The sequence below is a fragment of the Epinephelus fuscoguttatus genome, linkage group LG17, assembly GCF_011397635.1.
Source record: "Epinephelus fuscoguttatus linkage group LG17, E.fuscoguttatus.final_Chr_v1".
NCBI classification, from domain to species: domain Eukaryota; kingdom Metazoa; phylum Chordata; class Actinopteri; order Perciformes; family Serranidae; genus Epinephelus; species Epinephelus fuscoguttatus.
This window is the reverse complement of record NC_064768.1, coordinates 11,792,154-11,816,401: the sequence shown is the minus strand read 5'-3', so window position 1 is coordinate 11,816,401 and position 24,248 is coordinate 11,792,154. Positions and strand designations below refer to the sequence as shown.

General features: G+C 39.9%; 1 protein-coding gene across 4 annotated transcripts in view; it reads right to left on the bottom strand.

The window, feature by feature from the left end:
* Positions 1-3,356: 3,356 nt before the first annotated feature.
* Positions 3,357-24,248, bottom strand: part of rxrba (retinoid x receptor, beta a) — a 29,373-nt gene continuing 8,481 nt past the window's right edge. Inside the window, exons 6-13 of one of the 4 annotated variants that reach the window (XM_049601687.1) lie at positions 23,793-23,813; positions 21,506-21,666; positions 21,229-21,358; positions 19,019-19,151; positions 13,476-13,511; positions 10,467-10,558; positions 10,211-10,316; positions 3,357-9,454 (exon numbers count right to left, since the gene is read on the bottom strand). In XM_049601687.1, the coding sequence (XP_049457644.1) occupies positions 9,307-9,454; positions 10,211-10,316; positions 10,467-10,558; positions 13,476-13,511; positions 19,019-19,151; positions 21,229-21,358; positions 21,506-21,666; positions 23,793-23,813 (827 nt within the window). In that variant the 3' untranslated portion in view covers positions 3,357-9,306. The remainder of the gene's footprint in view (positions 9,455-10,210; positions 10,317-10,466; positions 10,559-13,475; positions 13,512-19,018; positions 19,152-21,228; positions 21,359-21,505; positions 21,667-23,792; positions 23,814-24,248) is intronic. The other 3 variants (XM_049601689.1, XM_049601688.1, XM_049601690.1) reach the window with 3 other exon arrangements.

Below are 24,248 nucleotides of genomic sequence, written 5' to 3'. Positions count from 1 at the left end.
CTGAACATTTATTTCAGCATCTCTTCTGCCATGTTCCTGTGATTAGAAAGCAAGAACAACTGCCCTCAAATGTAGAATTATATACATTATGTGGGACCTAGTTTCAGTTTCACCCAGATTTAGCTCGGTTCAGGAGGCGCTCTCTAAGTGTACCTTGGCTCAGATTTGGTCTGTGTATACTGTACCCAAAACCTAGCATATCATTACAGCTGAAAGAACATGGGGACAGTGGCTGACCAGTAATTTGGCTTCCCTAAATGTTGTCACTAGTCATTCCAAAGTTCCTTCACATACCCACAGTCTGGACCTTACAGAGGCAACAAGCTGTACAATATAGCAGGCAGTTTGCCTGCATATGCCATAAAAAGCCATAGAGACATGGCTGTATTCAAAGTGGATACAAATTTGGCCAAAATCCCAGCTTTCCATATTGACTGTCACGCAACAGACATGTTGAAATGTTGTCTTTAATTTATGGCAATGAACACTAAAGGCTGGCAACAATAGATCATGTAAATTAGAAAGTTAAATGTTTGTTTTTAACTTAAATTGTCTAAGTGCAGTTCAAAAAATTAAAGCACCTTAATTTTTGAATCTATCTTTTCTTCAGATACAAAGTCCAGCAAAATGCATGACTCCAAGTACTCATTACTATTCCATAAGTTAAAAAAAGGGATTTCTAAAAAAAAATCATCATATTTTCTAAGCAAACATCAAATAATGTGCAATGAAACCCTGCAATTTTTAAGTTGAGGGCTTGGGACTGATCTATGATAGTTCTATTTTGCACGGTCAAGCACAATCATGCAAAGTTGAAGTTCAGAGGGGAGATTTTAGTATTAATTTCTATCTACCTATAGGAAAAGAAATAACAGTAAGTGAGCAGCACACACATCTGACATCTTGCTCTGCTGTTTGGTATTTGCCCTGTCTAGAGAGTGCACAAGCTCAATAAAGCTCTGTCTTCCTCAGGTGTGTTATTCTGTGTGCATGAACACGATGTGTGGGGTATTTCTACCACGCAGAATCCACCAAAGAGCTGCTGGCAAGTGACTTCAAACATGGCTTGTTTATTTGGCACACAGCAATAACATTCACCTGGTGAAAATTGACGTTTGTGAAGCAGAAATTAAGAGGAATTTGACCCTCGGTATAAAGGTGTCTTTCTGCAGCGCTTACCCTCACACGCTGGAGGGGAGGGAGCGGGGTGAGAAACACGAGGGAGGGAGAGTAAGAGCCAGAAGGAGACTGGGGATAGAGGAGGGCAGGAAAGACATGGAGGAAAAGATCAAAAGGTTAACCGACAGGATGGAGGGAGTCAGAATGAGAAAGAGGAGGATAGAAAGCAGAGGGGAAGAGGGAAATACAAGATGGTGAGACAAAATTGTGATGAGGAGGGAAATGTGAGGCAGGAAAAGAAAGATGTAGAGGTGGAAAGACAGGGAATGGAGAGGGGACAGCAAGCTGGCAAGATGCTAAAGGGCCTGAGAAAGGTTAAGAAGCATGATGGAATATGGTTCAAAGAGGGCACTCATACAAACCACTAGGTGTCTAAAATTATAAACTATAATTAACTGGTTTTATTTTAAATCGTGACTGTAATGCCATGCCATTAAATAAAAGGAAAAATGGTATCTTTCAGCTGGTGGAAATATTATTTTGGAATCCAACACTTAACACATTGTGAACTATTTTTCTGTATCAAAATGGCCAACTTACTGTCTGGTTATGTGCTTTTCTCTAAATATGATGCTGCTGACATGGCTTCAGTGTGCTTCATGGCTCTGAACAGAACACTCATTGTACCTGCTCCCTCTGCTGGCAGCTGCTGGTGCTACAGGAGCAGCTTCCACTGTGGCACACTTGGCTCAAACATCTGCAACATGGAAAGTGATGCTTAGCCTCCATCTCATTTGTGTTACTCTACTTATTCAATTCAGGGTAACCAAACTCATGGTTTATAGCATATTAATCATCACTCTGCCCTAGAGTAATGGAGAGTTTAGCTAAATATATCTTATTAGTGAACAATTCTAGAAATAAACAGTAATAAAAGAGGCCAAAGGTCTCTGAGGGATCTATAACGAGACCAATCACACATCAAGCAAAGAGGAAAACATGGTAATACTGTAAATGCTACTATGTCTACATGGATTTCCATCATCCAACCCTGGTTTGTACCAAAACTAGATTGAAGATTGAAATCATACAAGGGTTTTTTAAGGGGTGAAATGTTAAGGTGAACTGACAGTGAATCGCCACTTAGCCTTTCTAAACATAATCACTTTTGTGGCTTGAAACAGTTCAAGAAAAGCTATTGTACAATAAAAGCCACTCCGACCCCATTGGTGTACATTTCTTATTATGTTTAGTAAAACATGTATTAACACAGTAAGAATCTGCCTAATTCCATGTAACTACTGGATGCAACTGCTGGTAAATCCTTCAAATATCCTGGGTTAGCAGAACTTTAAAAACTGGTCTAAAAGGTTTTAAAGGTGACCTAAAATTAACTTCAATGTACAGAACATACTGTTCTTTTGATTACTTAGTTTTGTGCATCATCTCAAGCCTTGCACAATGAGCTAAGCTGTTCAAGAACTTTACAGTGTATCTCCTGTGGGCTGGGACAAAGAAGACCTACTCAGATTGTGCCCTGGATGGACTGTCAAAAATGAGGGAGGAGACAGAGTAAAGGAGGTGGGAGGAGCGATGGAGAAATAGAGTAAGAGAACTAACTACATTGCCACACAGATTCAAATTCATACCCACATTCCTGTCTTTCTTGTATCTAAATATATAGCAGAGGGAAAGAGAGGCACCAGTGCAGGGTGAAATTTACCTATAAAAATGTTCTGATCTCAGTTCTGCTGCTTCCTTATTGGCCAAGGTGCGTCACGCAGGCGGGGAGATAACGCAGGACAATTTCACCACCCAGCAGCTCCAATCTTGGGTGGAGGTAGAGCAACAGGAGACCACAGTTGAAGAAACTTGAACAGGGACAAGAGGTCAGTACTCCCTCTAGAGGTTGGAAGGCGGGAGTGCGATGCAAATGGTCACCCGGGGCCCTGCGGTCCTGCTGGACTGAGGAGCTCACCATCATCTCTCCAGGACACAGTGGGAGCCGAGTTTGGTTGTTCCATATCATGGACAGTGAGTGGGTGTTTTATGTGGAGCCTAAATAAAATGAATGCACTGTGACAGTCAACCCACACCGTGTTTTAAGCATGTAACTACTGTAATTAAAAATATTTTTTCTTGCAATATCTGAAATTATCTGAAGCAACTTTAATTGTTTAGTTTAGCAGAGTTTTAAATGTTCTTTTTTTTTTTAAATAAATGAAAAACACGTCAAGTACAGTATTAAAACCTTTACTCGGACATGATACAACAAACAGAAACAAGGTTCAGAATTAATGACTGAAAAAATTATTCATATTTTTTTTTTTCTTCTTTCATTCCCCGAAGCACACAATAGTCAATCAGCTCCATGTGTACGATGGAGTAGGATACAAACAGGACAAAGAACAGACACAAGAGAAAGAGAGAAAAATTAAAAATAAGAGTGACAGATTCCATTCTGATTTTACAGTTCTTGTATTTGTTTAATACTTTGTAATAAACAAAAGATGAATAGCATAGTCAGAGAAGAGGGAGACAGGAAACAAGACAAAGAAAACAGTGTGTGAATTTCTGTATAGTGAAGAGTAAACAATTAAGGAAGATTCTAGATCTACCGGAAAATAGGTTTTCTGTTTTTATTCTCGATCGACATACTAACACCTGATCCGAGTTCTTTAAATCCCTGTCCTTCTTTTCTTTCCTCTTTCTCTCTCCCTTCACAATTCCTCCAACCGTAAACACCAACAACAACATCCTTAAAGAGAGCAATTGTATTCAGTTGATCCCTCCCATCAAGTTCATTCAGTGTAACCAGGTCCTGCTCAGAGGTGTCTCCTGCAAACCAGGTGTGTGGATACTATCGGCCTTTGCACTGTGTCTACAATTAGAGCCACCATTTCTCCCTCATAACCTAAAACAGATTCTGAAGGCTTTGTTCTTTATTGCTGGTAGGATCCAGCTACAGCAACATATGACTCAGTAAACACACAACAGGTTGCAGTGGACCTGGTTGCAGAAAACAACCAAACAAATGCAACTGAAAAAGAGCAGGTCTGTTAACTCATTCCTTATTCGCATTTCACTCGTATATGCATTTCACTGTGTCTTGGAAACCAAAGCAGACATGTTAAGGGTCAGGGGGACCCTATAAAAAAGCACCAATGCACAGCTTGAGCACCAAGAGGGGGCCACACACTGGTCTACTTCTCTCTCCAGTGACCAGTCCTCCCCTCTCCACACGAGCTGTCATTCCATTCCTATTAGGGCCCCTCTTTAGTATGCACTACACAGGCCAAGGTTGGAGCACACTCTTTAGTGTGCTGCACAATAATCACAACATACATGACAAACAAGCGCTGGGGACTGAGTGGCCCTGCATTTAAAAACGGCCACATCCGCAAACAACTTGGCAGTGATAAATAAACCAGTGAGGGTGGTGGTTTCAAGGCTGCATAGCACACACTGCCTCATTGATCCTAATGGGATGGGCCTTGGCTCCAGGGGGGCCTGTGTCAATAGGTAAAAACACCGCCCTGATATCTAATCTATACACGATGATCAATTCTTCAGTCACAGCCTGCGATCCATTTCAAAAAAATGTCTTTATTTTCAAAAAGCGAGTCATTTTCAAAATGTAACAAAGGTGGCGACAACAATACTGCTACACAGTCAAAAGGTCACAGCATGCGTCTGCCTTGAGTGCACACGGTTGCAACGACAAACATTTGTGGGCGGTGCGGTGCGATCCGGCGGTCTCCCATGGCGACCGTGGATCGCTGCTGCTCTGCCGTCAAGTAAAGTAAGCAAAGAGGGACACACTGCGCTGAACCCCTTCCTTACAGCTCTCCAATGCTTGTCCCACGAAAAGCTTCACATCCTTTTCAAACAGTCCAAGAATCATAGGTTTATTTTACAAGTCTACTCCAACGCAAAGCCCAGTCATTTTCAGCCCACGTGGGTGAGTGAATAAGCATTTGTTAAGTTTAAAGTAAAGCAGTGGAGATGGGGGCAAGTGGAGAAAGCGAGGAGGCTGGGTTGTGTTGATAAAGCATCAGATCAACACGCCAGTGAATCACCCCTCCAGCTTGGCCCCTTTTCCTCTGTGCATCCTTTGATTATTTTGCTCAACAAACCAATTTAACAGTGCTCAGCACATCACCGCCAAAGCTATAGTATCTGCCAGTCAAAAGGCGTAGCTGCAGACAGATTCATTACACATGTGCATAAAAGCATACACGTGTCCACACATACCCTAAAACAAATGCTAAAAAACTGAAATACCCAACCACCAGCTCCTGCCAACTGATCAACAAAGCATAAAGTGGCTTAGCACACAGAACCTGCGCTGACTGTATAGCTTTTTTTGTTTTTAATGTGTTTACTGTATCTATTTATCATCCACTAAATGACCTAAGCTCATAGCAAAATGTTAAAAAACAAAATGGCAAAACTTAAACGCATTGCTGTTACATGGAGGATGGGAATTCTAAATAATTTCACTGCCAATTAATATTACCTCCTGTAACAGACTAAGCTAAGATGTGCAAATGCCAGAAATGTAATGCACATGTTGCATGACAACTGTTTGCCAGAATATGAATATACGCGTTGTATATTTTGCCTTTTGGATGACTCATCAACCAAGATTGGCATTTGCTCAGATGACTCATGCTGTTTAATGTGGATCAAAGCAGTGAACGCTCCAGCACTTGACTGTGTAATTGTATAATCATTCCCATCCCCCGCTACCTATAAGCATGATGCAGTAGCAGCAGGCTTGACCATTCAACAGAGGAAGCTCCAAAAATACAATCCTGCAGAGATAGTTGCTAAGATGTCGACCTAACGGAGATGCGCACACACCCAAATCTCAAAGTCTGGTGACCACAAAATCCCAGATCGCTAGTTTAAGCTCATCTGAACCAACTCAAGATGCTAAAGCACTGGGAATATACTGCATTATATACAGTACAAGCATGCGGGCAGATGTTGGTTCTTGCCACCAACTTGCTTTTCCTTGCAACACCAACATGAGGCAGCATTGGTGCACGCAGGACTGACTTTTCTCTGCATGTAGGAAATGAATGGACATCTGGAGACTACTTTATTGAGTTGGCCATACGTACGCATGGATGGAGGAAAAACTAACACAAAACCAAACTCTATGGTTAGACCAACTTACTGACATGTTAAACAAAACCACCTGTCATACAGGTCATCTAACTGTCAGCCTCCAAGTCCACATCACATGGGGAGGAGACCATGGATCCTCTCTGAGAAGTATTTGGACTATCCACAGGGCAGGAAGCTCATTGCTCATTCTGGTCAAAGTAGCTGGTGGACCCTAAAATTCACTAGCTGCTTTCATTGCTTCTACCAGCCTAACTGCTTTCTAAAATACAAAAGACACTAGCTGTGTGTAAGTACAAAGACTTATCAGCCACAGCCAAAATGTACAAGCACTTAGCTGGTGTTCATTTTCCATAGTTGGGAGTCTACAATAAAGTTAGGGGCCATTCAGTAAGAAAAAGGAAAACAAAAATCAAAGAGGGAATCCCACATCTTATGCAGACCTGTTCAATGAGTGGAGAATGATTTGTCTGTGTACTTGCATACTGTGTTTGCATTGATGTACATGTGCAAGTCTTAAACTGAAAGACCATATTAGTTATTTAGCACCTGGTAGAGGACAGCTGTACCTCTTCCCTGTAGAATGATACTGCAAAATGTACGTTTCTAATTGCTATTAAATGTGGTGACTAATTAGAAGGCTAAATAGACCTCAGAACGTCAACACTCCTTTTAAATACTAACAAAAATGGTAATAAATCTTTGTGTACCCCAGTACTGCTCACCTTTGAGCATGTGTAGACGGTTTAATTCATAGTTTACTATATATCTCCTGATCATGTGGTAGCTGCATTTGACTTTTCACTGCAACGCTCAGGTTCAGTCGCCTACAATTTTCAATCACAGTAAATGTCAAGTGCCAATCAGTCAATGAAATCCGGCCAATCAGTTACTGAGAACAACAGGAGACACTGGCAGAAAATGGTGCAAAAGCAGCAGTGAGGTGTGGTTTGGCCCTGGGCTCAATAACAATTTCATGGTGATGTCCTTACACCAAAGGCGAGTCTAATGTTGATTCGACAGCAAAAAATAGAGCTTTATAATTTGTTTGGAGCCACATATTTCACATTCACATGAATGTGAACATGCCTTTGTTTCTGCATGACTCCTGTGTTTTTTCTTTTGTATTATTTACATCCACTGTACAAAATTCGCAAGCATTGAGCCAATACACACGAAATAAAGTTTCCAAAGCTGCAGGTAGTAGGTGTAGGATTTCCATAATATGACACTAATTTCATTATTGCATTACAGTAACACGACACAAGTAATTCAAACACTGGTGCATTGTTAGCCAATCTATATTCACAGCCAGTGATCCATCCACGAGTGGTGGGCTAGAAAGGTTTGGCCGATAAGCCAAATTTGATGACCAGGTGAAATGAAATGTTGCATTATTGCCACTGTCACTTCGCTCAGCTCAGCTTCGCGTCTTATATCTCTGCTGCTGCTTCTTTTTGTGTTGCACAAAAATTCAGATTTCCGCAGCTCATTTTACAGAGAGGACAGTGTGGCATCTCAAATACAAAGCAATGCCTCACACAATTCAGACAGCGACTGGCAAATTATACACAGAATTATTCAAAGAGTACAGAAACTATTTTTTCTCTTCCATGGCCAATGGACAGTTAATTCAAAGATTTCAAGAGTAACCCGTCAAGAATAATGACTTTCAGCTGGACTGGGTATTAGGACAGTCTGACATAATTGCCACCAGCCATTATTTTTAACCATCCTACTGGTGGTTAGTGTTAAGTCCAAAACCTGGTTAGCATCTGTACAGGAAGGAGCCAATTATTTGTAAAGTTCCATAACAAATCACTACATCTGATCTGACAAAGATGCAATAACAAGAAAACCCTACACATAGTACCTTCAAGGTCATCTTAGGTGTCTGAGAATAGATGGTCATTTCTAGGAAACAGGAACATTTACACAGTTACAACTCACAAAAGTGCATAAATGACCACCAGCAAAGGGAGGATTTGGGGGAATGGGAGATAAAAGACAAACAACTATGATTTTGTCTTGCAGGAAGCTGTACTTCCTACGAGCCTTAAGCTGTTTAAAATGCCAACTAACTGCCAAAATAGAGAAAAAGGATGAAATCAAAACTAGGAAAAAAAAAAAAATTCAAGTCATTCTTCTTGTCTTACAAAGCCTGCTGTGCGCATCAGGGTGGGAGGGACAAAGTCTGTCTATTCAACAAAGTGCTCCCACTCCCCTTTTCCTGGATTTCAATGCCTTGGAAAAAGCTCTCATTTCATGAGTACAGTACTTCAAAATAGAAACTCAAACAAGTTTCAGCATGAATATTAAAAAAAAAAAAAAAAAGCATAAAATATTTAAATGTTTATGAGATCAGATGAACTCACTGGGAGGGTGTGCCTGCCTGTTCATTATAGGACACCTCCTGACCAATACGAAGTGAATTAGTTTTATGGTTCAAAGTTGATTGAAATGCTCCGCACCTGATTTTAAGCTAAAACCATGCATGAATAACTAACCGGCTAGTGATGGATATAATATACAGAGGTGCAGCTAGCAGTGTAACTAAGTAACCCAAGTAAAAACAGGGGAAGTATACCAGTTACGCGGAAGCAAAAACCCACTGTGAGATGAAGATATGAAAACTGAAGGCTAACTTAAAATTAAGACATTTACTGAATATGTGTGATAAAAAGGGGATATATTCTTTGAGTTGTAACCCCTATGGTGGAAAACTGAGAATGGGAAAAGATGGTGAAAATCTATGTGTGTTAGCATACTCTTCATTCAGAGCCATATTATCTGTGTATTAGTTGTGTTGTTTGTCAATTATTGTATTTAAGTTAAGATCTGCATGTGTGAAGATAATTAGCCAGTGATAGGGAATATTTGAGGTTGTTTTTTTTTTTTTTTTTGTGTGTGTACAAGTGTGAAAGCCGGTACATTAAAACCAGCAGGTGCTGCAGTTAAGTGAGGCCCAATGAGAGGAGCCAGCGACCCAACTTGGGGTGACGTGTTGGTATTCCTGGTGTGCATCGAATCCTGACTGGACCGAACCTGGCTCCTCTAGGTGAGCTGGTGAGGCGCCTCCAGCATCTCCATCAGGAAGGTGTCGATGGGCGTGTCACCAATCAGTTTAAAGAAGAACAGGTGCTCCAGGCACTTTAGACCAATGGAGCGCAGTGCTGGGAGCCGGAGGAGGAGCTTTGCAAACCTGGATGATGTAGGGAAGGGTAAGATAGAGAGTAAAGTGAGATATTAGCATAGATCCATCAATCATGTAAACTGAAAACAAGAATTCAGAAGATGTGTGGAGTGTCATTTTATGAAGATTTCTTTTGATAAGACAAAAGAAACAAGTCTTAGCAGCAGTGCCACCCATCACGACCAACAACTTTACCTCTTACTTTTTAAGGGATACTTTGCTGATTTTCAACCAGCTTTGTATCATAACAATGTGGACAGTATGTGTAAATTAAATATGTTAAACTTGTTTCCATCTTGTCAGTGCCCAGATCTCCAATTATCGCTGGCTCTAGAGTTGCTCAAACTACAGACTTACTTCTGCATTAGGACACAAAGAGTATAGAATCAGATCAGAAGAACCACCGCTCACACTCTCTCTCTCTCTCAAACTCAGATCAAACAGTAAAATTAGGCAGTACTGATCAAATATAAACCAGTTTCTTTTACTGCCTGCCTACTTCTCAACTAAAATTTCTTCAAAAACATATGTTAGTACACTGTTTACACTGTTTTGAACACGAAGTGGGCATCATACTGTTTTCTTTCAAATAAAAACAGGCTATTTGTCCAATGCAGCGCAGTGCATCCTGGTAGTTGCAGGTTTTCTACCTCTTGGGCAAAACTGAATGCCACAGCCCTTTTTCTCTGACCATGTAGCACAATTCTTAAGAAATCTTTCCAGTAATGAAAGACTTCTTTGGGTATGTCTATGCATGCAGCCTACCTGCCCTGCTGATCGGGGTATTTCTGTTTGCAATAAGACTCCAGCGATGCGTACACCCTCTCTCTCAGGAGCTCCACCTCACTGGGGTTAGACAAACCCTTGGCATCTTCAGGTGAAAACAGAGAACATATATTAAACATAGGAATAAAAACACATATTACACATAACCCATTTCAGACATGGATTTGTCCAGTTTTGTCTGGGGTCTTTTATGGTATGCTCCTCATGGTATTCAACCTTTCACCCCTCTGTATACCTGGGTTGAAGAGGATGATGGCTCGAAGGCAGCCCAGCTCTGTCTTGTCCATTTGCATGTCTCTCATCTTGCTTACAAGCTCTGTCAAAACCCTGCAGAAAAGAGAGGAGAAGAAAGTTGCAGGGGGAAATCCCAGTTGAAAGCAATGCCAGATTAGGGAAGAGTGAGGAGGCAAGGGAAAGGATGGGAGAACAGGAAGATAAGGAAAAGAGAGCGAGACAGCAATTAAACAAGAGGAAGAAAAGGAGGGAATAAGAGAGTAAGTACAATAGAGAGGGACCAGACTCCGTAATCACATTGTTATTTAAGGTTACTTCTCAATGTACAGAAACAGGTTTAGGTCTAACAACTCAGGGCATGGCTGAACTGCTGGTTCTGCAGGGAAACAACCCGAAAACAAACAAACAAACAAAGGGTGGCAAACTGCTGCCACCAAACGGTGGAAAGTTCTGGCTGTTGCTGATTCTTTTTTCTTATTATTTCAAGGGTTGCTTGTCTTTGTTGCACTTATGGTTACATGTGCTAGCAAATGTGTGTAAGTCGCTGTGAAAGAGTCAAATGATGAAATCTTCTACAGCTGGAGAGTAAAAACTTTATAATTTCCTATTAACTTTCAGAAGTTCACTTTTTCCACACAGTTTATCTTCCAATTTTTTATCTTGCCCTCAACCGATGACTCCAAGAAAGAAGGAGCATATGGCAGTCAGGGTTCAGTGGCTGAACACAATTTTTATTTTACAAGAATGTTCTCATTTACAAAAGGGAATAAAGACACCAATATCATTGTTTTTTTTTGGTTACAGTTAATATCTTGATTGATATAAGGATTCAAAACTGGCTCATGTAAGGGTGGGCCACAGAGTTGGGTTCATTTTAAAACCATTGTTTTATCCACACGCATCTCTGACAAGTCGTTTACTTGAGATGTCAAGTGCGAGAATGAAGAAAGGGCCAGGGCGAGGGAGTGATCAGGAATCTGAGTGCTGTATTTTCTACTTTAAAAGCCATCCATTTATTCTTTAAAAATGCTTCACAAATCTTTAGGACTGCAACTAGTGGTTATTTTCATAATCAATTAATCTGCCCATTTTTTGGATTGATTATTTTGTCAATAAAAGGTCAGAAAATAGTGAAACATGCCCTGTATAACTTCCCAGAACCCAAGGTGACGTCTTGGTATGTTTTTATCCAATTAACAGTCCAAAAATCCAAAGCCATTCAGTTTATTATTATGTATGACAAAGAAAAGCATCATATTCTCACATCTAAGAAGCATGAAAGTAGGCAATGCCTTTTTTTTTTTTTTTGCCTTTTTTGCCCATTCAGTTACTAAAAGGATTATTCAATGATCAAAATAGTTGCAAATTAATTTTCTGTCGATCAATTCCTGTCAAAGCAGCTCTACAAATCTTGAAACCTAAGCAAACAAGACAGCTGTCCAGTTATTTGAGAGCAACCCCTGCAAACAGTAGTAACAAAACTTAACCTGGCAGAAACAGAATAAATTCCAACTTACCAACATATCAAAAAAAATTTCATCAAAGGAGTTACCAAGCTTCATCAGATGTGTAGCGCAATAATTTGTAGTCCTGGACCCTATGTTCCCATGTTTTTCTGTTGAAGTGACGCGTGGGAACAATAATTTTTAAAATTGGTCCAACATTAAGAGAGTGCTGCAGCCGGCAGTGGGTAACAAGGCTACAATGTAACCATTCAGGACGGGTGTGCCAGTCAACTTAAGTCCACTAAATGTGCCTGGGGTTGCCACTGACAGATTCAGATTGTTATTAGGAGTGTCTGACAACATTACGGAAAAGGCCCTACAGAGAAATTAAACGTTTTTTGCATACTTTTCGCTTGCTCCGCTCTGTTCTGTGTTAAAGTCAGTCTTGTGGGATCTACAAGATTTGAGACTTGTCCTATAGCCAGACTTGGACACAAAATAGACTGGAACATGCGAAAGGTACAGATAAGTGTTTCATTTCTCTGACACTCATAATAACAATCCTGAGCCTGTCAGTGGCAAAAACAAGCACTTCTAGTGAACGTAAATTAAAAGGGTGCACCTGCCCTGGGTTGTTACATTGTCCCCTTTACAGCACTTTTGTTACATACTGTTCCAATTTGAAAAATAGTTGTTTCCAGGAGTCACCAATACACAAAAACATCTGAAAATAGGATCCAAGTAAAAAAACAAACAAACAAACAAAAAAAAGGTTTCCCCTCACAGAGGCTTGGTGTGTGCCATCTATGGAGTAGGGGAAAGAAGTGATGACCACTAGAGAAAGTTTATTTGCAACTCCATCATCCATCATCAGAAACTGACATCTTAACAGACACCACTGAAGCCTACAATAAAGTGCTTTGCCAAGATTTTTTTTTTACACACCCAGACTGTACGTCATTAATGTTATAAAATAGGCACTTCCTACCACAAAGGGAGTATCATTAAAAAGGTCTCACAATACCTCCAAAAAACTCAACGATAAATTAGGGCATCAAAACACAAATTGGCCTGACTGAGTAAAACAGCGTCCTGCACTGGAACAATATAGTATGGTTATCCCACTACTAATGCCCTGTGAAAGCTAGCTTTGCAAAGCCAGCCCACACATTTTGATTTGCTCATTATGGTCTGGCAAGGCTCTACAAGCACTTGGTTTGGGAGGAAGAGGCACTGTCAACGGGCAAAAGATGAAAAGTATTCTGCAGGCAATTCGACGAGGCTTTTAGCAGTCAAAGCCACAAACCAAATATAGTGCTGAATACGAATTCAAAATACAGTACTGCTCTTTGTCATCATCATTTAAACCATATATCCCTATAGTTCCCAGAGTGATCAGGTCAAACAATTCTCAGGAGATATTGTTCAGAATATCTTGTAGCGAAAACTGGCTGCCTTCTGCAAAGCTGCGGAAAAGCCTAGAAGCATCAACCTTCTAGTTTTGGTTCTGTGTTTGTTTCAAGAGGAGGGGTTTAAGAAAAGTGTTTGTGTAGTGGCGTAATTACCTGTCAAATATGGCCCCAACCTCGGCATTGTGCACCCTGTGTATTCAACCACAATGTGTTATTACAATGTCATTACACAGTTACATTGTTATTGCAGAATTCTGTCTGTTTTCTCTCTGTTTTTAGTCGGTTCTTACACATGATTTCACATGGTGAAAATCTGTGGTGGTAGAACCTTTCCGTTACATTTAAAACTGCTGTAAAGCAGTTTGTATGATGATTGTTCTCGACTCATTGATTTATCTTGCACCTGCACCCAAACACTTAAAGTGATAAATGTGATCCTCTGATAAACATTTGATCAGTTTTATGACATTGTAAACTGTAGTCTTCCATAAAGCACCATTCATAGTGACATATATTAAAATAAGCACAAAGGAGGTTATTATAAATCTTTTGAGCCAAATGCATAACAGCAGGAAAACATTAGTAACATAAAACTGCTCGTGAGTGAAAAACTATAAAAGCTGTAGTTGATAACTTCTGTAAAAATAACTTTTTGTCATATTAGTGTAACAATATCCACTCAGTATTATGTGAGACAGATAGTCTGTGAAAACAATCATTTGCCTCCTCCTTTTTATATTGCTTGTAATGGCATTTGCAAGAATCCACTGCATGTGAATGAAAACAACCAATCAGAGCTGAGAAGTGTTGAATGCAGCTGTCAATCATGCCAATCAGTGCTCATGAACTGCGGTCAAACTAGGCAGCGATGGACAAACATCAATCAAAATCCTGTTTTTGTGTTTCTCACCGGAATTGTTTTCAGAAAAACATTTAAGTGCACTGTTTAGCTGTAAAATGAGAAAGTTTGTGACCCAGCTGCCATGTTGGAAACAGTTGAGCTGAAACAAACACTGTCTACTGGCTGGATTTAAACTAGACTAAAATATGTTTTTGAAAACATTTGAGGAGAGAAATAGGCAGTGCAGCAACAGAGTCTTGATTCATATTTGATCAGCAATAAAACCTGACTGACGGCTGCGTTACAGACTCCTCGGCTCTGACTGGTTGTTTTCCATCAGCCACCGTGGACTCTAGTAAATGCCATTGAAGGCATAAGGTGTAAGAGAAGTGATATTTTTCACAGACTATCTGTCTCATTAACTACTGTGTGGCTATAGTGACAGTTTCAGTAAATTTGACGAAATTACATATTTTTTAAAGTTACCAAGTATAGCTTTAATCCTCAACCTTTAACAAGTGCTCCACACTATTGCCTAGTTCACACTACACGACTTTAGCCCAGACTTTCTGCTTGCCAACAGTTTATGGAGTTCCCTGACAAAAGCCCCTGATCAGCGGCAAATTAGTGCTGGTTTAGTGCTTGCAAATTTGAGCTTGCGCGCTACATGTGTACTGTTCAAAAGTGTGACCTGTGATTCTTATTGATGCCTAGCAGATGCTCCCCTGATACCTAGCGGGCTAAATATCTGGACCTGTTAGGGACTTTGTCTGCAAGCTACAGCCAATGAAAGCATAAGACATGGGCTGAAGACACAGACAAGTGTTGCCAGTGTGTGTGTGTGTGTGCTTGAGAGGGAGAGAAATAGAGGGGAAGAGAAGGTGGAGGGTGGTCTATTGTACGCAAGGTTTCTGTAAGTTATTAGCCTTATCCCTTAATCTAAATGCTGCTTTGTCACTTTTTTGACTTGACATTTTATAGTAACCCTACCTGACACTGGGTTGTGGTTCAACTGGCATATCGCATGACATTCTTGTCTGGGATTCCCTTCTAGTGAAAGACCTTGTAGTGTGTGACCCCTTGTCACCAGTCAGTCATGTAGTGTAAAAATAAACACTTCGACACTCCCAATTACAAGTCAGCAAGTTTTTTTTTTGTTTTTTTAAGATTATGATCTCTGCGATTTTGTCTTTAATGGCAAGACAGCTGTAGGTACATTGGAAAGGTGGGAGCAGGAGGGGAGATGACAGCAAAGGGCTGCCAGTCAGAATCAAACTTAGACCTGAGCTAGAAGTTGCCCTGCAAGTCAGCAAGTTGTGCAGTGTTAAAAGTAAAACAATCGGGTGACTTTGAAAGTCATGTAGTGTGAATTTGGCTTAAACTGTCAAACATCATGGAAAGTAACTTAAAGTCCAACTGATTTTGACTGATTAGATTACATTTTGTGCCTGCTACATTATACATATATTTATGTCCTATAAATCACTCATCCTGTGCTTTATTTTGAGGGGAGAAATTTATATCTAGTTTTTGGTTTCATGATGGCGCCTCCTAGTTTTGTAATATTGCAGCTGTTCCGGGACCTGTCTATGTTTATTGCGACCTTATCTAATACAGCCAATCAAGTCTTGCATCAAGCAGTGACAATGGCTTTCTATCACAGGCAGAGCAGAGTCACACTGAGCCAGACAGCAGCCTGCTACACAACACAAGAGCCACAGACTTAAAGCAACAACCAACATTTGCTCTCCTGCTGGTATGTCCTTCTTATTGAACCTACAAATACACACATTTCCTACACCTTAGCGTGGTGAATAAAAACATGCTGACATAATCTTGAACTACAAAAAGGGATGACGAAATGTGATTTCAGTTGGACTTTAAGCAAGTTTCACTTAAATGTGGCTAGTGTGTTAAAAAAAAAGAGACGCTCGAAGTGCACAATACACCATTTAAGAAAACAATTCACAATGCACAAAACAAATCAACATAACAGAAATCAACAGCAACATTTCAGAAAACACAACAAATCATGAAAGGAAGGTGCCTTCTATCTTCGTCATTCTTGTAGTTAATTAGATGGCTAAAATGTCACTATGTGTATGTATGTTGACAAAATGGCACGGTGTGCGTGACTTTTTTCTGTGTGCATCTGTTACAGGTTGTCATACGTCCTTTGCTCCTGGATTTGGGGGTATTTGGGTTGAGGAAGATGCATAGAATGACAGAGGTAGTGGGTACCCAACCTTTTAAATTTGTAAAATGTTGAGTTTTCTGAAATTTTGTGTTTTGTCTTGTTAATTTGTGGTCTCTGCAAAAGCTGTTGTGTTGTTAAAGGTTGCTGCACTTCAGGGCCTACTTACATTCTGATATTTTATTATTTACACCCTCTTTGACAAAATATGGTTCAGTAGCTTCAAACAGATGCTAAAGCGAAGCTGAAACAAAGGCTGCTGCTAGAAGAGAGCAGTGCTATGAGAAAATTATTAAGTACCAGAGGAAAATCATTGAGCCGTTTGCCATAAGCCCAGTTAGTTTGCTGTAAACCTGACCGGATTTCTAGGAAAAATTGACCCTTTATAACAATGTAATTACTGTGTAATTAACAGTGAATTGACACATTGTGATGTAGTTGGTGTTTTAAATAAAAGTAATCAAGTTGTGGATTTCATTTTTAATCAGTGCAGGTGACAATGTAATGAACAGAAAACTGGTCTCAATCAAAGCACTGGAAATTGATTAAATCCTGCCAATACCTACACCTGGATAATGCAATAACATCCCATTATAACATGAACAACCATTTATTACAGCATATGTAGTGTCACATTTTCATTAAACAACATATAATAAAACAACTATTACCTACCAACAATAACAAAACATGTTACGATTTGAGCTATTTCAATACTGGTTTCTAGTGACATGAAAAATTCCAATTTCAAAAACTTCAATAATTTCAATTTTGAAGTAACAACTGATGGTTGATGCGACAATGCAGATAGCTGGAGAGGCCATGGCTGTAATCATATTTGTGTCTTGCTTTGCTGTGATAATAGAATAATTGCTTCAGGATCTAAAACTAATACGTTTGTTTCACATATTAAAGTGCATGACTCTGGACTGACAGAGTACCTGTGGCCACCAACCATACAAATGCCTACAGAAAACACATAAGGGTCAGAACATTAAACTAATTTTAGTCAACTTATTTTACAATGTTGTGACCTTTGATTAGATATAAAGACTGGCAGTGATTGCGTCATGTCTGTGGATTACAGATGATTATCAGAATCTTGTGCTTTGAATCTAATGGTCATAAAATAAAAGTTTATGTGAGGATTAGTGCTGGCCGGTCTGGTCCGGTGTATGAGCTTAAACCGGTTTGATTTTATGCTAACCGGTAAAACTGGCATTTGTCATTATGCCATGTTCTGGCACATTAAAAAGTAGCCTTCATCAGCAACTTGTATTGCATTGGTAATAAGCAGTTTGACAATGTGATTAACTTAATATGCTTGTTTATACACAAACTAACAGAGCCACGAGTGTCTGACGACTATGTGCAATTTATCTGTCAAGCTGAGGCCGGCAACATGAAGGAGGTCGAATTTCAGAAGAGGTGGCAGAGGGAAGAGAGGAGCACATCGTATTTGTTTACTAGAAATTTCATGTTGCGTTTTTTTCCGTCAACGAGTGAGACATGACACAGTTAGACTCTCAAGAAAACTAAAACTGCATCAATGTGGCGACATTTCAGATTTGAAGCTGAAAAAAGAGGTGTCCTTGCTGGCTGAGAGCAAGCGAGGTGCTGTTGTAAGCTGAACTTTTGACGAACACTCGGTTTTTATTCAATTTTGTCTCTCATTTTAAAAGCACCGCAATGGATGATGAGCAGCTGATTCTCAGATATTTGGTGGTGCAACTCTATGGTTGGACACTCGTTCACTGTTGGGACATGTATTTATGTTCCACTTGGGAGCGGCTGCTCAGTCAAGTGCGACACTGGTAAAATTTGGTATACTGGTCTGGACCAGTGTTTGGCTTAATATCAAACTAGTTTGAAAATTGTTATGCTAACCCAATCCTAGTGAAGATTATAATTATTTTATAATAGTCATTTTTTAAGATGAACTCACAAAGCAATTATTCATTTGTCAACAGAAAAGAAAATATAATACCAAAATGTATACCTATGGCCTCTTCAACATTCTGCACAATAATGGGATGTAATCTTATTTATGCATTTTTAAGTATTTTAAGGGATTATTATATATTCACATTAAGAGTGTACTTTGCCAGCCATTATCACATTAACAAATGCTGCAATAGGTGCTATGCCACTGACTGTGTGTATATTTGTGTGCACGCATGCATGTCTATGGGTAAGCATTAGTCACCAGCCTCCCCGTCATGCGCTGTCACCCTACAGGCAGCACTAAAGAAGCAAAGTCTCTCAGCCACAGCCAACACAGAACACAGCAGCTGCAGCCAGCCAAAGATGAGGACACAGTATCCTAAGCTCTTCATCTAGCTCTTATGTCTGATGTGGCTTTATCAGATGGATTCAGTTCATAAGGAGACTGTGGCCTTTTACCTGGCTTCTCAGGGTGAATCTATTTATGGCTAAAAGTAGGTGAAGCAGCAGATCCACTCTAAGTGAAGTAGGAAAGCCTTTGAAAAAGCACTTAAATCTCATTATGCTAAAATTCTCCAGTAAAACACAATATTGTTTATGGTGGCATGTCCTCTCCAGTTGTGTCAAATAGCCAAAAATCTGAATGCTGGAGAAATCACTGATATGGAATGTTTTTCAGAGCGATACTGTTCGTGCAGATATGCATCTGTGTATTACCTGTCAAAGATGGCTCCAACACCTGCACTGTGAGCACTGTTCCTGTGAACATGCAGGCCAGTGGCCAATAAAATCCCGTCCTTCACCGAGATGGAGCGATGGGAGAACGATGCAATCAGGAGTTCATTCCAGCCTGTTAAAGAGTTAGTGTCTCAATATTTCTATTGAATTCACATGTCTAAATATTCTAATGTTGTGCTGTTTTTTTTAATTTCTTAATACCTAATACGACTGAATGTTCCTGGTCCTAATGAAGCAAACTGAAGAGCTCTCATCACATTATTTTGTAAAAACTGATCTTTTCTTAGATCTACCAGCTGAGCCTTACACTTAACTACATGTGACTAATTTTGTTGATCAAACCCTCAAAATCATTTTTCACTTTCAACGCCCATACGAGACAAAGGAAAACTAATACCCAAACACTTAGTTTTCTACTAAAAAGGGACAAAGGTCTCCACCAGATTTCCTGACAATATAACAATAACAACATTCAGGGGGTTAAACCTGCACACTTCAATTTCCAACTTAAAAGCCTTGAAAAAATGAACAAACACAAAAACAAATTTATTTAAGTTTATGTTTTCTTGGCAAAGTATCAAAGAATTTGTTTGAAACTACACTTGTTGGCAGTGTAAAAGATTAGATTTGCAGTGTTTGTGATAGTGTGTAATGTTCTTTGAACCAACATTTACATACAAGAATATGATAGAATATGATAGAGCAGCACAAACCCTGAAAAATCTGATTATGTACAAAAAATTCAAGTAAATACTTTCTTATTTAGCACTGGCATTTTACTTCGCCTTTATTTTTGTGCTGTGCGAATGCAACCTAAAAACTTTCTTGCACTTACAAAAACGAACACAGAAAATACCCAGAGTTTAGGGCTGTGACAGTACGGAGTATGAAGTCACCACACTGTAGCATTGAAAGTCCCACCCACAGAACTTGCTGGTTACACGCCATGAGTAATAGCCTATCAACACTGAAAGCTGCCGTGTCATGATGGCAAAAACAATAACTAGAGCTGCTCTGTGAGCAGACTCAAAACTGTGCATCAAACATAAAGGCCCTGACACACCAAGCTGACGGCTGTCAGTGAGCATCTGTCGCCCTAGTCGGTGCGGTGTGTCCCACACTGTTGCCCTTCGTCAGGCGCTGCTGGTGTTTTGTTTTTTTTTTGGGCCCATTCCGTATGTTGAATTGGTGTCTGCAACAACGGGCCCATCACTCTGATTGGCATTTTAGTTCAGCACACAAGAAGAGAAATGGGGATGAAGAAAGTAAACAAACAACAAGTCGAGAGAGATACCAGAGCAAACTTGCTCCATAAGGTAAGATTATTTTTCTTTGTCTTCTTTTTAACTAATGTCAACGTGGTCTTCCGGTTTCCCCTTTTAAACGATGAATACAGACTACCTTCATCTGCTGGTGTGGAGATTGACTGCCTCTCACGCAGAACATTCGATCTAGTTGGCCGTCGGCTGTACTCTTTGTGGTGTGTTCATGTGCAACATTTTGGCTGAGTCCTGGTGATGTGAGGTGACGCAGCAGGAGGCTGCTAGTTCTCTGACGTTGGTTTAGTGTGTCTGGGCATTAAGACAACAGATGTTACTTAAGTTGTAATAAACATCACAATCCTCTACGCTGATGTTGCAGAAACAGACCAGTGGTTCTGCAACTGATGTTCTGCCAATAGTAATGTAGTTCCTGGATGAATCTTCTGTTGTATGAGTATGAGAACTGCAAAACAGGAAGAGGGAGCGCGACTATGCCTGGACGCTGACAACTAAGACCAGATTATCATTGTTTATAAAAATAATCAATCAATATACATTCAACCCACATTGGAATGTCCATGACTCAGCTGTCCCGTCACTTTGAGTAGAGAATCCAGTCTACAGTGTATTTCACACATAAACCGGAGAATTATGCAGTAAAATTCATGATGTACATGCATATAATGTTCTGTGTGTAGAGCACCAAGCGCCAGCAGGGACAATGCAAAGTTCAATAAAAAATTAAAACTTTTAGATAGTTTTTAACCACCAAACTGCAGTGATATGTTGCTTTTTCACTTTACTTGCTTTTTTTGGTATAAATAAATCCATACCGTCACAGCCCTATATGGAGACAAGACAGAGGTCAGAACTAAGAACAGAAGGAAACGCTCACCGATTTGTTGAACTTTTTCAAGCAAGACTTACCTGCACGTAGCAGGATGACCTGGTCGTCCAGGGCTAGCTCAGAGAAGTGAGGGATCCTCTTAGCCCACTCCACCAAGGTGAAGAGCTGCTTATCTGCTGCCTGACAGATGTTGGTGACAGGATCGTTGGGCTGAAGAAAGCAGATTTAGAGGATTATTTAGAATTATTTCATCAATCAACCTGTGTGTGATAAACCTGCAGTCTTTGAACAAATGCAAGGATCATTATATACTTTATACACAGCTTATGGCTTATTTCCACCATCCAGACTACTCACAGAGCTGCCACCTGAAGTTCCATCTGCATGAAGCTCTGTCTTCTGCTCTACAGCCATCTCCGCTTCCAATATTTTCTCCACTGGCATCTCCTCATTCACCGCACTAGTCGACTCCACCTCGCCCTCTCGTTCCTTGTTCCTCTGCCGTTCCTCTTGGACAGCTGCAGGATGGGGGATTGGGGTGGACCGAGAGGAGCACAGAGGAAAACAATGAAGGACAAGAAGGGAGAAGAAGGGACAAAGAGTAGAAAGAGCAAAAAGGAGAAAATGTGGGTGGGAGGGATGGGTGAGAGGAGGTCAAAATGAAAGAACAGAGATGCAGGAAAGGTGCAAGAGCAAAGGAAATCAAATGGAGATGCAAAAGGTTTGGGCAGGTAGGTTTTTCAGAGAGCATAAGACATAATTAAAGACAACAAAAACCACACAGCAAAAGAAAGAATGAAAGGTAGACGATGAGGACATGACAGAAGGATTAGTAGGAAGGATGTGCCACCAGACAACAAAATGGATAAAATGTGAGCAGTACAATCGGGATTAACACAAATGTGTTGACAATTAGGAGAAATGAGGAAGAAAGATTAGTGTAGCAAGAGATTGGCACACAAACAGAAGCAAAAAGAACAGGGGAAAATTAAAAATGAAAATGAATAATGGGTGAAAAAAAAGAAAAAAAGCACATAACAGTAGAAAAGAAAAAAGACAGTTGTACAATTCATAATAAATTCAAAGTCTCTCATGCTGTCTTTCATACTTCTTGCTGCCACTACCACTGCAGCAATGGACCATTAAGACATACAGAACAGAAATCATTATTATCAACTATTTATTTTAAAGCAACATTCAGGCAATAATTATGAAATGTGATATTGATAATCTGAAAGGATTTTTTTTCTTAAAAGAAATCCAAGGTTTTGCTAAATCCCTTACTCAGATGAGGGAAACTCTGTCTTGGAAAATATGACTTCAGGTTACTGCTGAATGACAACAGCTATCAGGTTTATTTAAGTGCAATTAATTTCAATAAATCCCCCCATTTTAAGGTTCTTCGGAAACTCTCCTATAACAGTGTTTCAGACACTTTAAATGAGCTTTGTGGGATTTTTATACACAGTAACTGAAATCTTTTGCAGTCACAGGCCAGCGAAAGTCTACCACCCACATACATCAGTAGACAGAGCCTGAGGTTATGTAACTGGTTTGGTGAGTCAAGAACATCTCACTGTTAGGCCCTACACACTTGGTTGCTTTGGTTGTATGTTTAGGATCAGAGGTCTACTCTCTTCACCAAATACAAATGTAAACACCAGAAAACACCCAAGCTGATAGCTCTGTCATACAACAAAGAATGTCAGTGTCCAAATATGTAAAAATGTCACTGTATTAACCAACTGACATTTTCCAATGACGTTGTAAATTAATTAATCTTTTTTTTTTTTTTTAAAGTTTTGGTCATTTGTTGAATAGCAGCAAACAGAATTTGTGCAGGAGCAGCAACTGTAAGTGATTCATTTATGATTCGAATACCCAATATTTGTGGGTCGTGCTGTGTAAAATGTATCCATGGTTTCAACAAAGCCTTTGTCAAGGGAAAAACAAGCCTTTTGTCTTATTTTGATGTTGACCTAATTATTGATCATTGACCTGTCTGTCTAGATATTTAACAAGTTGATTAAATTTTGAATCCTAGTTTATTTAGTGCACTTAATGTCAGCAAACACTTTTGAAAACTCTTGATTTTAATCTACTCGATATCATCAATCTGCATTGTGCGGTGTCTGTATTTGATACAGAAAAATAAAAGGCATGCCAGAGGCCATGGGTGGTTAGATGTGAGCTCCTGACAGAAAACTGCCACTCTGAAAGTCAAGACTGACTTCAAAATCTTGATGGGAAATGTAATTAACATCTACCCTTCCTCTATAAGCACTACTCCTAAATAGGAAAATGAATGTCCCTGAACAGAGATGCTCTGTGGCTGACTGTAGCAGCTGTGACCTTACTGGGCAGCAACCAGGTGGGAATAAACACGTAGTTTTACAGTAAAGTAGGATGATGATTAAAAGCAGTGTGCATACTCAGCAAACTTTCCCTTGATCTATCAAGTTTAAAACAAGTAATGGGAAAGTGATTCAAGGCTGGCACTGGTCCACCCCCGAGCACTGGCGACACACTATGGAAAAACATCTTTAACTAGCTCCCTGTCATAGATATGCAATGTAATATCTCTCTGCTTCTCGTTCACTCGTACAGACACAGGCACACACCCCTCCCTCCCTCTTCTCCTTACATCTGTCGTTCATCTTGGCCACTACAGAAGGAGGGAGGGGGGGGAGAGAGAGAACGAGAGGAAACAAAAAGAGGAAGAGAGGGGGAAAGGGGGTTAGTGTTTACAAGGCTTACCCACCCCCATCTCCCTCTCTACCACTCTGTACTCATTCTCTCTATCCCCTATTTTACAAATATTACTGACGCTCTCTTAGTTAAAATGCACAGGAAAAATATTAACACTGATATTATCATTTATGACTATTCATGGATTAGGTATAATCTCATTGATGGGTTGAGGCAGATTACATAGAAAGTATCTGCCACAGAAAGCGGCTGCCTTGAATGTTTCTTTCATCTGCATTAACTTAAGCGGGGCATACACTGGAGGATTTGTGCCTGAAATGTTGTTTAATTTTAACTCCTACTGTACGAGTAAATCATCTAAGATGTAGAGCCAAAGCTCAAGATGTATGTG